This window comes from Trichoplax adhaerens, genomic scaffold (assembly GCF_000150275.1).
Source record: "Trichoplax adhaerens TRIADscaffold_2 genomic scaffold, whole genome shotgun sequence".
Taxonomy (NCBI): domain Eukaryota; kingdom Metazoa; phylum Placozoa; class Uniplacotomia; order Trichoplacea; family Trichoplacidae; genus Trichoplax; species Trichoplax adhaerens.
The window spans coordinates 9,544,551-9,559,016 of NW_002060944.1; the positions used below are offsets into that span (position 1 = coordinate 9,544,551).

The 14,466-nt window shown below is 31.3% G+C and overlaps 2 protein-coding genes across 2 annotated transcripts; one reads left to right on the forward strand and one right to left on the reverse strand.

Moving 5' to 3' along the window:
• TRIADDRAFT_63704 (uncharacterized protein) lies at window positions 1–1,120 on the forward strand (the record flags this gene model as incomplete). The annotated part of the gene is made up of 2 exons (XM_002109659.1): window positions 1–45; window positions 438–1,120. The coding sequence occupies exons 1-2, from the start codon at window positions 42–44 to the stop codon at window positions 1,118–1,120; spliced, it is 687 nt and encodes a 228-aa protein (XP_002109695.1). The 5' UTR covers window positions 1–41.
• A 5,188-nt stretch (window positions 1,121–6,308) lies between these two features.
• TRIADDRAFT_53973 (uncharacterized protein) lies at window positions 6,309–7,331 on the reverse strand (the record flags this gene model as incomplete). The annotated part of the gene is made up of 1 exon (XM_002110172.1): window positions 6,309–7,331. The coding sequence occupies one exon, from the start codon at window positions 7,329–7,331 to the stop codon at window positions 6,309–6,311; it is 1,023 nt and encodes a 340-aa protein (XP_002110208.1).
• Between the last annotated feature and the right edge of the window lie 7,135 nt (window positions 7,332–14,466).

Here is a 14,466-nt window from a genome sequence, read left to right on the forward strand (position 1 = left end):
TTTGTGGTTTCTTTCACACATTAAATATCTTAGCTATCAAAATGGGTAAGTTGTTACTATTGATTGTAAACTTTCAATCATTCTTTATATTTTACCATTATTTCTACAATAGCTGTAAACTTTGAAAACAGCTTTTGTAGACAAAGCAGCAGTATGTGATATCAATCGCTAACATCATAGTATACAAAGTTGTTTCTCCGAAGTGAACAATATTGAATTGTACTGCTATAGCTCGGCATACATCAATCTAGTAGTTTGCAGTTATAAAACCTGCTTGATTGAATAAAGTATCTTCCCAACACTGTCCATGATTAATAATTAATACCTTAAATGCGCCTACGTACAGGATATCGTTAATGATTTTCATTTGTAGAAGATAAAAAAAGTTCGATATTATCATCAGATTAACCAAAATTGGATATTTGTATTTGACTTAGTTGCAACCTGTGCGATTGGACCAATTCAAGAAGCTTTCCCTGACAATTGGACGTGGAACATTGACGACAAATCTCCTGATGTCGAATTGTGTTCGCGTCGAGAAGGCGCCTACTTTTATACTGATCCTGTTATTGATAGCACTGGCACAGCGGCAGTACGTGGCAGTAAAGGCTTTGATAGAGGTCTCCATTATTGGGAAGTTACATTGTGTGAGCCAACATTTGGATCATCAGTAATGGTTGGCGTTGGCACTAAGAAAGCAAAATTACGCACCAACAACTACGAATACATAGATATATTAGGTACTGATTGTGAAAGCTGGGGCCTAAATTATAAAGGTTATCTATTCCATAATGGTAGACCTACTAAATTCACCGATACATTTTACGCTGGAACCACTATTGGAGTATTGTTAGACATGAATGTCGGTAAATTAAGTTATTTTAAAAATGGTTCATTCTTGGGAACTGCATTTGACGACTTATTGGATATTAATTCTGAACTCTATCCGATGATCGCTTCAACAGCTGCTGAAAGTGAAATGCAATTGGGCATACGCGGATCGAAATTTGTAAGTCTAGAGGATCTTTGCAGACGGACTGTACGTCGATATGTGGACTATGCAAATATTGACAAATTATGCCTACCTCAACCCATTAGAAATGAACTTAAGGTGCTGTAAAATTCATCAATTGACCAAATATATATGCAAAGAAAACAGAATTACTTATGATGGGTTGTCCTAATCATAAAGAGCATACATGAAAATAGGATTGAAAGTACTAGAAAGACTGAATGCCTAAACTATGACAAATGTGCATATTATTTTATCCTAAGAGATATTAGAAATTGCGCTATTTTACTCGGAGTGCGATTCTCCATGCGTGTGGCATTAAACCTAAAGTATTAAAAATATACATGATCATAATAGATGTAAAATATGTGAGACTACCACTGTGTAGCTATACCATATATAAAGCATTTCTCATATACGTATGATAAATCTACTACAATATTCTATTTATATGCGGAGTTAGTTTATGATTAATGGATTAAAATCATCACCATTGAACAGCTTTTTGCTTCTATTAAACGTTGATACTCTGATCTCCATAATTATAACGTTTAGTATTTATAAATGTTGTAATTGATAGAATCCTTCAATTTCTGTAAGATGCTCCAGTTCATAGCGATAACAGTTCTAATTGTATTTAAAATAATCAATCTTAACAAAGCATAGTGACTGATGTTATTTCGATAGATAAAGATGTACAGTTGATTTGTAAAGTAAGATATTCCTTTTTTGTTAAGACCATAATCTGAAGGGTATTTAAACCAGAGTAGATGAAATCTATTTTGAAATAATAATATTTATCAATAGCAAAAAAATTTAAATTTAGAAATTCCTTGTAAATATTATCCAGTTTACGAATTGTACTTACGTAGCTCAGTGCAATAAATAAAAATGGTTTTTAAATATCAAATACATGTTGGAAGAAATTGAACATTATAAGGAGTTATTCCTTTAGACTCCATAATCTACAGTGCATTTTTTAACGGAACTTTTAAGGGAGTCTTTAAAACTACGTCCAGCAGCTTAATTTGCCAATCTTCACATCCCCTAAATCAATTCTCTCAATACTAGCTCCTCATTTATAAACGTTATTTTATTCAATTGTACAGTACACGATGATACCATCTTGTATCATAGCAATTACTACGATACAGAAGCATTCAGATACACTATATCATACTTACGTATTGATGCCAATTTATGATATCTCGTCGCATTACCCTAACATTTCCATTTTCGAACTATTTCAATCATAAATCATGAAGTCTTTCAGCATTTTAATTTCAATATAGTGCCACAGCTGTTATTACTGTGCGTAATGTAATTTCTAATCAGAGTTTTAGAAATTAAATTTGCATTCAAAAAAGTTGGTTGAGTCCTTTACTACTCATACTCGTACATCAATATACTAGTAGCAAATCACAGTAAATATTTTTGGATAAAGTTACAATTTTGCCCCGTTATATATAAATTTACTATTCAAGTAAATTTATATCACATTCCTATAATGAATGAAATACTGTATTCGTAATAGATTTAATTCAAGACTCTTCACTGATGGCGTTTATAATTTTAACTGTTTTCTTTAAAATTAACGTTGAAGATCATGAAAACACTGATTTTCCGTCAATTAAATACCTACGTATAACTGACTAATGCGAATGATATACTTTCAAAGTAACCTATACTTACTTGTAAGTTAGACAACATTGAGAGTTAATACAAAAATGTTTTGTGAATCTATTACAATTTGCGGTATTTATTATTGAGTTTTATTCTACTTGACATCTGATGCAGCTTACCTCAGTGATCGATAATAATTCCCTAATTATTAATTAATGATAGCTATCTTGTCAGACGAATTTATGCTATAGGCTTGTCATAGAAAACTAACATACTTTTATAGAATAATTGCCACAAATATTTCGATATTAGAAGCCTAAGCAAATGCAAGCAATGCTAACGTACGATACAGAACTATGCTAATGTTGAGTTATTCTCAATAATAGCATAATCATTAAATATGAAAATTTTACTACAAATGAATTAGAAGACGATCAAGCGATTATAATAAAGTATTTTTTATTTTAATCGCAAATTGAAAGTTAGCAATTGCCAAAGTATTTAAAAACTAATTAAGTAAAACTATATTGCAGTAGTAAAATAGCATAGAAGAATTAGTTAAGATACTAGTTACATTTAATCCTAAAATGCAGGGAGAAAGAACATTATGTAGTTTATTTTAACTATGCTATTAGTCTATTTTATAATTACAACTTAAAATTGTTTATTAAATGATTTTAGTCGCTTGTATTGAGACTATGCGAATGAAGTCTATAATTCATTAAAACAGGAACTAATTATTTTCAGATTTAATACATAGTTCATTAACACTGACTCAGGGTAATAGCCTCTGCCAAAAAGTGATACAGACTTACTATAAACAAATTCACAAATGCCAATTTTAAGAGGGCCGCCAATCGACGTGCCCTAATTTATAATCAAGTACTTCTTACTAGTCTAGTACCATAGTATTTAATATTCAGTGAACCAAAATGCGGTTGATCCAAGATGGTTTGTGCAATACCCAATTGATCATTCAAGTTCAATCTGGAACCATTTTGCTATAACAGTTCTGGTGATAAAAAGCGATGTATTTTTTTAATGTAGAACGCTATTGGATCTTGATGAACGGATAAAAAGATACATGGAATCCCTGCCTTGGCGTTTCGAGAAATTTTATGCCCTTGGCAATTTTTGACTAATCGTAAACTTAGCAACAATCATTTGATTATCAATGTAGATTACTATATATAGATGTATAGATGACTCTTAATCAGATCATAGAGAGTGGTTTACATGATCTGAAAATTAAAGCTTTCGTCGCATTTTCCGGTATTCTATACATAATCACGTTAAAAATGAAACAGCTCAGGTTTATAAATTTTTAATAATACACAGTGCTTTTACTTTATTGAACACCAATATTCTATATCATGACGTGCAAAGGAATATATCTAAAGCCTTCGTTCCTGTAATAACTAGTAAAGATACAGTTTTTCGGTTTGATATGGTTATCTTTCAAAAGACAAGATAGTCATAGCTGATATAGATAGGCCAAAAAGATGAGATTGCGGCCTGCTATCCAATATTGTTTGTCACTAAATTTTAAAGGATGAAATATTCACCGATATACTGCAAGTTATGTAAAAATTGCTGTAAACTCCTTTTCCATGCCCAGATACAACTATCTAGTAAAGACTATTCTCCATAGAGCGAATAAGAAATATTAATAATCGGAAATACCGAGACAAGAACTGTAATTATTTCTGTTCAATAATTCGCAGGACTACTTTTTCAACCTCAATAGTAAATTCCTGTTGATCTAATACAGGCAAACAAGAAATCTTTATCTGCGATACAACGAAAACAACAAAAACATATAAACTATTGCAGCTATAATCCACAATTTTTTTAAATATAATGCATATATGCCATGCACATGCGGGGTATAAAAATGAGAGCTGCTCATTAATTTAATAATTGTGAATATTTCATAAAATACACGAGTAGCTCAGAACATAAATGGTCATTATTTGGCTAATATTAATCAAGGTTCTTCAAGTCTTCTCCAATTCTCGAATTCTAAAGCACGTGGAGTATAGTTTAAATTATTGCCACCTGCCATTCTTGTAACTATACTGGCGATTGTTTAACAAACGGTCAATAATCTACAGTCAACAATGAAAGCATAAGATCAATAAGCCGATAGAATTACAGTATTGAAGTAGTAATACGGATGAACAAATAAAAATCGATGAAATATTATTTATTAATTCTACTGTCATAATTCTAAGCCAGACATTAATTTTAATTGGTATTATCGGAAAGGATGTACAGTCACAATTCTATTAAATTTCCAACTGTAGTCAAGTCAAAAAGTTGCTAATATAATATTTGCTAACTTTTAGTTTCGCTTACTGATAGTATCACGGTCTGCCTCGATAATACCAGACAGATTTTTAACGGTATAAGAGTAAAATATCTGTAAGGGCTGCAAAAGCGCGATAATAGAAAGATATTAGATAGAAATCAGCTGAAACGAACCGAAAACGAAGGACGAGACGAAGGGATAGACTATAAAATAGAAGATATTGAGCAATATCTACAATAAAATAGTCATACTTGAAGTAAATTTATCTTATTAGAGGATTTCCAATCAAAATATTATTCTCATAATGACTAAGTATAATGGATACTGTAGCTTTGATTCCGAAAAGAAGAGGTTATAATGCTAAAATACTTTATTGGAAACATAACATGATGACGAACAGAAAATCGCTATCTGGAAACTTTGCAGACTAGACTAATAAGATGGGCTTCACAGTACTAAGAATTTCCGCAAGATCTTATTGCTATTTGACTAAATAGATCGAATTAGAAAATCGGTAATTATATCGAAGTATGATATAGAAGCAATTCTATATCCAGCTAAAATAGATAAAGGCGTACCTGCATAAAAGGCAAGAACAGTTTGTCGTACGAATAATCAGTACTAGTATACTGATATTAATATCAGTATTCACATCTGATTGTGCTGTGGTTTTACCATAGAAATTAATAAAAAACAATGCGAGACAAATTATCGTTAGAGAATAAAATTATCATGACCGTAGTGAAAATTTGAGTTTTGTTCGGTGCCTTCAAAAATAGCTGTCATAAACAACTTAAAGTACTAATGCTTTTTAGTTGAAATTTAAAGTATTAGAAAACATATTAGGATCAATCGGTCTATTCAAGTTTTCAACTATATTTTCGGTAAGAAAACTGACTATCTAATATTTTCAGCTGAATTTTATTGTGCAGGATGGGCATTATCGTTTGGTAAGGCGTAATTTGATAATATGTTCGAAATAAAAGTAGGCAGATACACGAGTACCTAATGTAAAGATGGTAATAATCTTTGCAGTAAGTACAAAATTTATTCATTCCAATCGATATACACTCCAATAAATTGAGAATTAGCTAATACATTGAAGGGTTATAAATTTTTAATTTATCTAAATGTAACATTGATAAATGTCATCTAGTTACTGGGTACAGGGATAGAAAAATTTTAGCATGCTTCTTTCTTCTAAATGTCGTCCTTATTACTTAGAAAACTTATTAATTATAACGACTACACTACATAGTAATATCTAACTTCCATTAACTGTAAATAAATCATCCATTTTATGCTTATGTGCACTAATTATAATTGGTCTCTTTTATCTTCAGCTCTTACCTAGTAATATCCTTAAGTTGATAATTGATAGGAGTGATGACGAAATCGTTTACAGCATTGGTTGGAAAGATTACTTAAAGACATTTTAATCGCAATTTTAATATCAGCAGTATAGAAAGCGAATAAGATTGGATTAACAGCAGGATAAGAAAAGGCGACGAATCGTAATAAATGAATAATATTCAGTTCAGTAGTGGTATATATTAAACCAGGGCGAACATTTAGTATCATAAAGGTAATGGCAAAAGGTAAATAACATATTAAGAATAAAGTCACTAAGATAATGATTTGTCTAGCGGCTTTAATATTGTGCCTATTGAGCGATAATTGATGACCATGGCCGTCATTTTCGCCTTGCATACGTCGTGCATGAACATTAACGATATAAAAGATACGAGCATAGCATGGTAGAAAGGATGCTAATGGCAAAATTAATAAACATGTAAAAATGATTGTTAAGTAAACCTGTTGTGATACACGTGCATCTTCATTTTCAGCGATAATATATACCGCACATCTTGAGCTGTTATATTGAACAAATGTCATTAAAGGTAATGCTGCTATCGCCGCAGTCAACAGCCATAGACAAATCAAGATACATACACTCACTTTGTGAGATAAAAAATATAAATTACGAAATGGAAATTCAATAGATAGGTAGCGATTTAATGTTAAGATACAAATATGAAAATTTAAATTGACAAGAAATGATGATCCTAAATAGGGCATAATTGAGCATGGAAATGGATATTGCATCATGTGATTATTACCAGCCTTAATATGGCGAGGTAAAACGTAGAAAATAGAGGATAATAAACTGCCAATAAACATGCTAATCATGTAAGGTGCATGTGGAGTTTGACGTAATTTTCGATACCAGCCTATGATTAATAGTATACCTAAATTGGTCAAGATGGTAGTTCCACCAGTTATACACCACATTACTTCGATTAATGTCGATTGGATTACTATGAGGGAATCATTATCAGCATGATTAGATAGTGGCTTTTCAGGTGTATCTTGATGCATAGTCATGTTGGTGATCATTGTAGCAGAATGATAACTATGATTAAGATTCATTTCTGTTCTTCTTTTTTCTCCTATTACGAGATTCCTTACTTTGATAGATTTAGAAAATTATTAAGTCAAATTTTTTATTTTATGATATGAAAAGTTATCACCAAAAGATAATTGAAAGGAATGACGATTTCGTCAACTAAGGCAATAGTATCTGTAATCTCATCTTAATCATGGTTGACTATATCAATCATTAACAATAGCTAATATTATTTTCATCAATTTTGAATAGTTAATATTGACTAAACCGGTTAGAAAACCCTTTGAAATTTTATTATTATCTATTGAAATAAGCTGATTGAAAGGTGATAGACATATATTATCTTTATTTTCTATTTATTGTTCTACAATCTGCTAACTTTAATCTACTTGCAAACAACATACTTACTTGCTGCTATTGAAATTGAACAACAAATTTTTAAAGTTCATCAAAAAATTAAATTCTGCCATAATAAAGGTACGTAATAAATATTGTTCCTTTAGTAAGGCACGAATAAATATACGACGCTGATGTACATAGATTAGGACACCATTAAAGATTCACCTTTGAATTGAATAAGAAATTGAATATAATTGGTATTATGATGGCTTTAAGGGATTAGTTATTAAACTTGATAGTAATGTAGCAGAAATAGAGACAGTTCGTTCCAAGTATATGCTTTTAAATTTATTTTCACCCAAAAATGAATAAGAGAAGATTCATACAATTGTAGATAGTTATATTTAATCATTGCAATAAATCAATAAGTAATGACTTACCATGACAAGAATGATTAATTATTATTTATGAACTATAATGAGCTACTTTTTGCATAACTATGCAATAATATTGGATGTTTTCATTAACGACAGTACTAAATTCAGCAAGATAAAGTATTTTTAATGAGATTCCATTCATTTGAAACTCGGCAGAAATTATTACTTTTTAGATAGAATTATCCCTTAGAAAAACGACCTTTTTCCATATCTAAATTTAATTTTATACATTGAAATCATAGTCTAGTATACTGTAAAAGTATTTAATATATGAATAAGTTGACAAAATATAAATTTATTATTCCAATTTCGGTCATAAATAGAATGACAATAGCTGTTGTTGATGCTGACCTTTGGAACTTATACAATCAATTTAATAAACGTTAACCGATTGGAAAATGGTAAACTGCGGGAAAGAAAAGAAATAAGTTTCACAGTCTCACTTAATTTATCTTATACTTTAGCAAATTTTGATATTGGCTAATAAAGAATATTTGAAATATTCATCGGCCATTTTCATCAATAAGTTTGTTTATCATAATATTTATTCTCTACTCAGATTATTGTTTGAAGCTATTAGGCGAATTGTACCTCCAGCAATATAGTTGTTTGAAAATAATTTTTAATCTTGTATGATATACCGTAATATACATGTACTCGTACATATACAGATTCTATACAGATGGTAGCTGATTGAAATTCCTATTATAAATGAGGATGTTGTATTGCGTAAATTCCTTTGTTAAAGAGTGATTTGGAATTTATTGTGTAATATCATAAGATTTGGTATTTCCTCTGGCAAATTTATGACGCAAATCCACAGCGGTATTTAGGTTGATTTCTAAGTTCTATGTAATAGACAAATACCATAACAACGGATAATTTTGCAATTCTTTTGTATTTCTTATAACGGTATTAGATTAGCCGCAAGACGTGAAAATCCCATAAGCGCTGACATATCTGCTTAGTTTTTACAGTCAACGAGAATAATACTATAAATTTAGATTAGCAATTAAAGTGAATTGTCATTATAACAGCTTTCCGGAGATAGCATGAAATACCGAAATAACTTGATGAAAAAATATTTTTTATTTATGAAATACTCTAGGCTATGAGTACGAAAGGTTATACTTTAATGAAAGCTTCAATATTTATTCCAAATACTAAGGGATGTAGTAGTTTGCTACTATAAAATTTAGTACCGATATAATATTGCATTACTCAAGTTATTATCCTATTGCCTACAGGAAGTCGTTTTTAAGCTTTGCCTGAAAATCTAGAGGATTTGAACTTCCTACAATTTAGACCTTAATCACTATTTCAATATCTTATCTACTGTTAGTATCGTAGCATTATTCCTTTCATCTAGGAAAGAAATTAAAATTTAATGTTATCTTCGAGTATAGGTTTCAATATTAATTATCGTCAATTATCGTGTTAATGATAAATATTGAGGATATTACCTGCGAAATCATATTCTGTACTGTTACTACTATATCAATGATAGAAAATAGAGTATAGTTTATTACCTTTCGTATATTGTTTTATTTGATTGCAAAGCTTTATTAAAAATAGAACTTTTAAATTCTTTGGTAGAAAGGCAATTGCTTACATGGGCTTACTTTTTATTATAGTCAGGCAGCCTTTCCTGGCTAATTTCTCTGATATCCTGATTAGAGATATCGATATTTTATTATACGGATATTGCATGAAATTACAAGAACTACTAAATCATTGATGGCTTATCATATCTTTAATGGACTTAATAGAGATCTGATTTTAATGAAAGTAAATTATATAGAATTATTAATGATAACAGTTATGATTGGAATTGTTACAAGATTTAATTAGAGCATAATCAGTAAGCGCATGGAAGACCTTTCCAATTATATTCTGATATGTACCAATAAAATATTAAATTCTTGGTGGCTTCAGAGAGAATGATAAATGTGAATACATAAAAATGCGATTTATAATCTTAACTCAAGCTATTTTTGCGTGTACGAGTATTAATGAGATTGCGTGATTCGCGAATTATTCTTGATTCTTTTCAAATTATTTTATATAAAACACTATCAAAAATCGTTATGATTCAAGTAAGCTTTAATAATAGCTAGCTAATCTATGATATATCCGCTATTGGTAGCTTATACTATACATAACAAAAAGTGAATTGAGTTAACTATATGTACTTTAACCTACAATGTGATAACCGTAGCTAATGCGACATGCTTGAAAATGAAAATTTTTTCAGGGCGTATTTCCTAATTCGATAATCGTTTTCTTTTAATCGTAGCTGAATATCGTTAATGGGCAAGAAAATTGTCCTTAAAAACTAAAATATATATTCTAGAAGCAGCTAAATATTATTAAGAATCTAAGATATTACATAGTTACATTGCTAAGAAGAGTTAAAAGTTAAGGATTGTATATCGAATTACTAAAGACATCAATTACTTATAAATTCAGAAATCACTGATTCATCATTCCTGTGAAATTAAAATTTGATTGATACATCGTACAATGTTTTGTTTATAACCATATTTAGAGTTTTTTGGGGTGGTTGGCAAAGATCATGGTTCTCAGAACTTAGGAAAGGTTCGATTACTGTAAGTAAATACTTTATTCTAGGCTTCAATTGAAATTTATAAATATATTAATGTAAAATTTAAAATTTAACGAATATTTTGCAGCTCTGGTACGATAACTAAGCAGAATACCTATCCTAATTACCTGCGCAACTACTGTCGTATGATCTACTGTATGCCTACTCATCCATACTCGTTTAATGACTATTATCTAAGTCAGTAACTTATCACGATATATCACACGATTGTACGCTTACTGTACTGCACTATATATGTGGCTATTAGATGTAACTGGCGCAGTTGTTGCGTCTCTACGTTGGCTCTATTCTAAAGCTGATCTCTCCTAGTTAGGCATATCTATTTGTTTAATAAAGATCCTTTCTTTATCTCTATAATCCTTTTTCATCTATCTGAGTTATTATTACAACTACTATAAAAATATTTTAAATAATATTGTTAAATAAATGTTACTGTATTAAATTGCAATATATTTTTTTCTCTCGCTTATTTTAGTATTAATGTGCAAGATTTACTTTAGGTTATCAGAATAGTTATTCTTCTATGGTATTACTTAACGTTAACAGCTTACTTTTGAGAGAATCGATATCCGTCATTATTCTACAAACTACAGTTTGGAATTATAGTCATTATGTATGTACTTATGGTTTGTAACATCTAAAGCATAAAATGGACAGCTTTAGTAGCGATATTAGTTCAATATGAAGGAAGTTGATGATAAAGGTGCGAATAAATATCAACCCATTTGATTTCGTTACGGAAACGAGTGGCAGATGAATTAATTATATGCTTGTTTATCTAGTACATTTATAGTCAATCCGTATAGCCACAGGGTGTTTTGTTGAAATTGAGCAAGTTCTAAGTTGGATTTAATTTTAATCAGGTTTCGATGTATTGTTAATTGTGTATTTGTGGTAAGGAGAATAATCTTTCTGTCGCCTTTATTTCCAGACTTTGGGAGATCATTTGAAATGCAAATACTGTATCATTGTCACCGTGGATACTAATAAATCAAACTATTCCTATTGATATTAATGTATATCTGTTGTATTTCATGAAATATTTATAGACATTCTAAACTTTCTATAAACGACGATTCTTTTGTAACATGAGCGGATTTCCTTTATATTTTGACCTTAGAAAAATGGAATGCTTAACATTTCATATTTATGCTCTTTGCATGCTATTGGTTGATAATGAGTAAATGAAGACCTGATGTGATACCAATTACAGTATTTAGTATATGATTGCTATTTTTGATTCATATACTATATATATATATCTATACACGAATATTCATCAAATTGCTGTCGGCAAAAATGGACCGGATGCTTAACTGGTATTTTTATTTTTCACTGTATCCGCGATCTAATAGCAAGGATGACTCTGAAAGTAAAGTATGAAGTGTTTATTGACCTACTTTAAATCCATGCATTGTTATCTTTTAATTAAGCAAGAGTACTTTAGCTCAAGCTCGCATTTAGTTAATCAACCCGATCAGCATGACAACTGTGATAAGGTGTTCCGTAATTTATTTTATACGATTATTGGACAGAATATCGTAAATTTTAATTGGTGCAGGTAGACCTTTTGAAGAGTGTCATGGATTTTTGCGTAGTCCGTAAGGAGTTGTTCGTATTTTAGCATACGTTTTGAGTTGAAGAACTTAATGCATTCCCCTTGAATCATTATCCCGCAATATACCCTAGATTATGATTCTACGGAACATTACCGGTGATTTTCACCTCCATCATATTAAATCAAGTATGTAAATAGCCATAATAAGGACTTGCATCATGCACTAAGGGATATATTAGGACAATCAAGGAGCAAATGTCATTTGTCGTGCAGTATTATTTGGCTGAAAGTATTACTGAATCGTTGCGAGTAGATTAACAACGCACACAAATGCTTATCCCAGGACAGACACATTCTGTCAAACACCTTGACTTGATGTCGGCTTTGCGCCACTTTTGGCTATATCGAATGCGATAGTATGATCAAGCCTATAGGTCATCGAAATAGGACTTTTCAGATGTAATTACTGTAGATGAACATTCCTTAAGTTTATCCAATTCGTGATTTAACTTGGGGACGTTATTATTCTATCACGTATTCCTAATATTTATTTACAGTACAGCATACACACTTTGATAAGATTGTCATGAATTTGGTGTAAGACTTTACCCTTAAGAATCGAGGGCTAGTGTTTCTGGGTAAATCAGCCAGTATTTTTGTCATAGAGTTGATTGGATCAAAAACGATGTCATCAGGAGATATTGAATGAAGTCATCTGGACAAAATTTTAATTGGATATTGCAGGTGCACCGAATTGAATCCCTTCCATTTTCTGGATACTAAAAGCTGTTCAAATTGAGAATTGTTGCATTACCCTACTGTAATATGCGAGTGTACGTAGCTGTTTCAGATTGACAGACTAAGGCTGTCATGTTTTCATCTAACCTTGTTCAAATAAAATCAAGAAAAGGAGCAGCAAAAGCTGTAGCGAAGTCGGTGTTTTCGTTCTTCAAATTGAATGAATCTGAGCCGAAAATGGGCAATACCTCGAATGTAATTAATTTAAATCTTAACAGAGAATAAATTAAACTATGTGTGGAGCTCTTCTACAGATTTGAAATGTGCGATACGAGCTATTAATGCCTCGTAGATGCTTATTTAGAATGACTGAAAATTGTTGTAAAATTAAAAATTTTTTTCCTGTACTGTCCACTTACAGTAATTTATCAAGCATTGAATTTGAAATTTATTTTCCACACTATTTATTCAAAATTGCCCATGGATTTCTATCGTATTGAAATGGAACCCTGTGCATTAAAGGCAACGAAATATCAGAATTTCTGCCTGGAATGTCTTGTATCGAAGCGATTGAATTGGAAGATTATTTTAATGCATTGATAGATAATTAATGAGTAGCACAGCGGCTCCTCCTGCAATGTACTACAGCTTGATAATCATAATCATAACAGGTACTAAGCAATCCGTTAATCGACCCAAGGTTTATCCATGCACTTTAAAACTGATTTCCCTTGAGAGGATGCAGACGAAAGCAACAACTCCCTTAGGTCGAATAATGGACAGGGAGGCGCCATCCGTCTGTCTGAAAATGACTCATGCTCCCCGCGTACTGAGTGTACAGTGTGCAGTACAGTACACTACATTACAATACAATGTACTGTGACGGAGGACGTCACCGACTGTAAAAGCACGTTACGTCTACAGTAAAAAAAACGCCACAGTTTATTCCAAACTTTCCACTTTCATTGCGAATATTAGTCCATTGGCATACCTTTTATCGATATCAATGCTATATTCAGAACAAGCATTCTATTTTCAATCGATTGGTATACAACTCGTGTCGTAAAATGAAAACTTGGCGTTTTGGTCTAGTTTGAAACGTCGGGAAATGATGATCAGACCCCTGGTCTGCCCCAGCACTGTACCGTGTACAGTATGGCGTACTGTACACTGTGAACTGTAAGACCGTACCGCGTTGATCACGTGTCCTCTCCAGGCTTTCGTCATACAAAAAATGAAAACGCTGCAGCCAGTATAGACTTGCCGACTGGATGGCGTACTGAAGGTTGATGACTAGAGGGCAGGCAACCAAAGCTAAAAATCTTCTCTTCTTTTACGTCACTTATATCAAACAAGAAACATCTGCTCCAAGCAGCAATCTGTTATTGAAGTAATCCCGACTGTTCCATCCATTC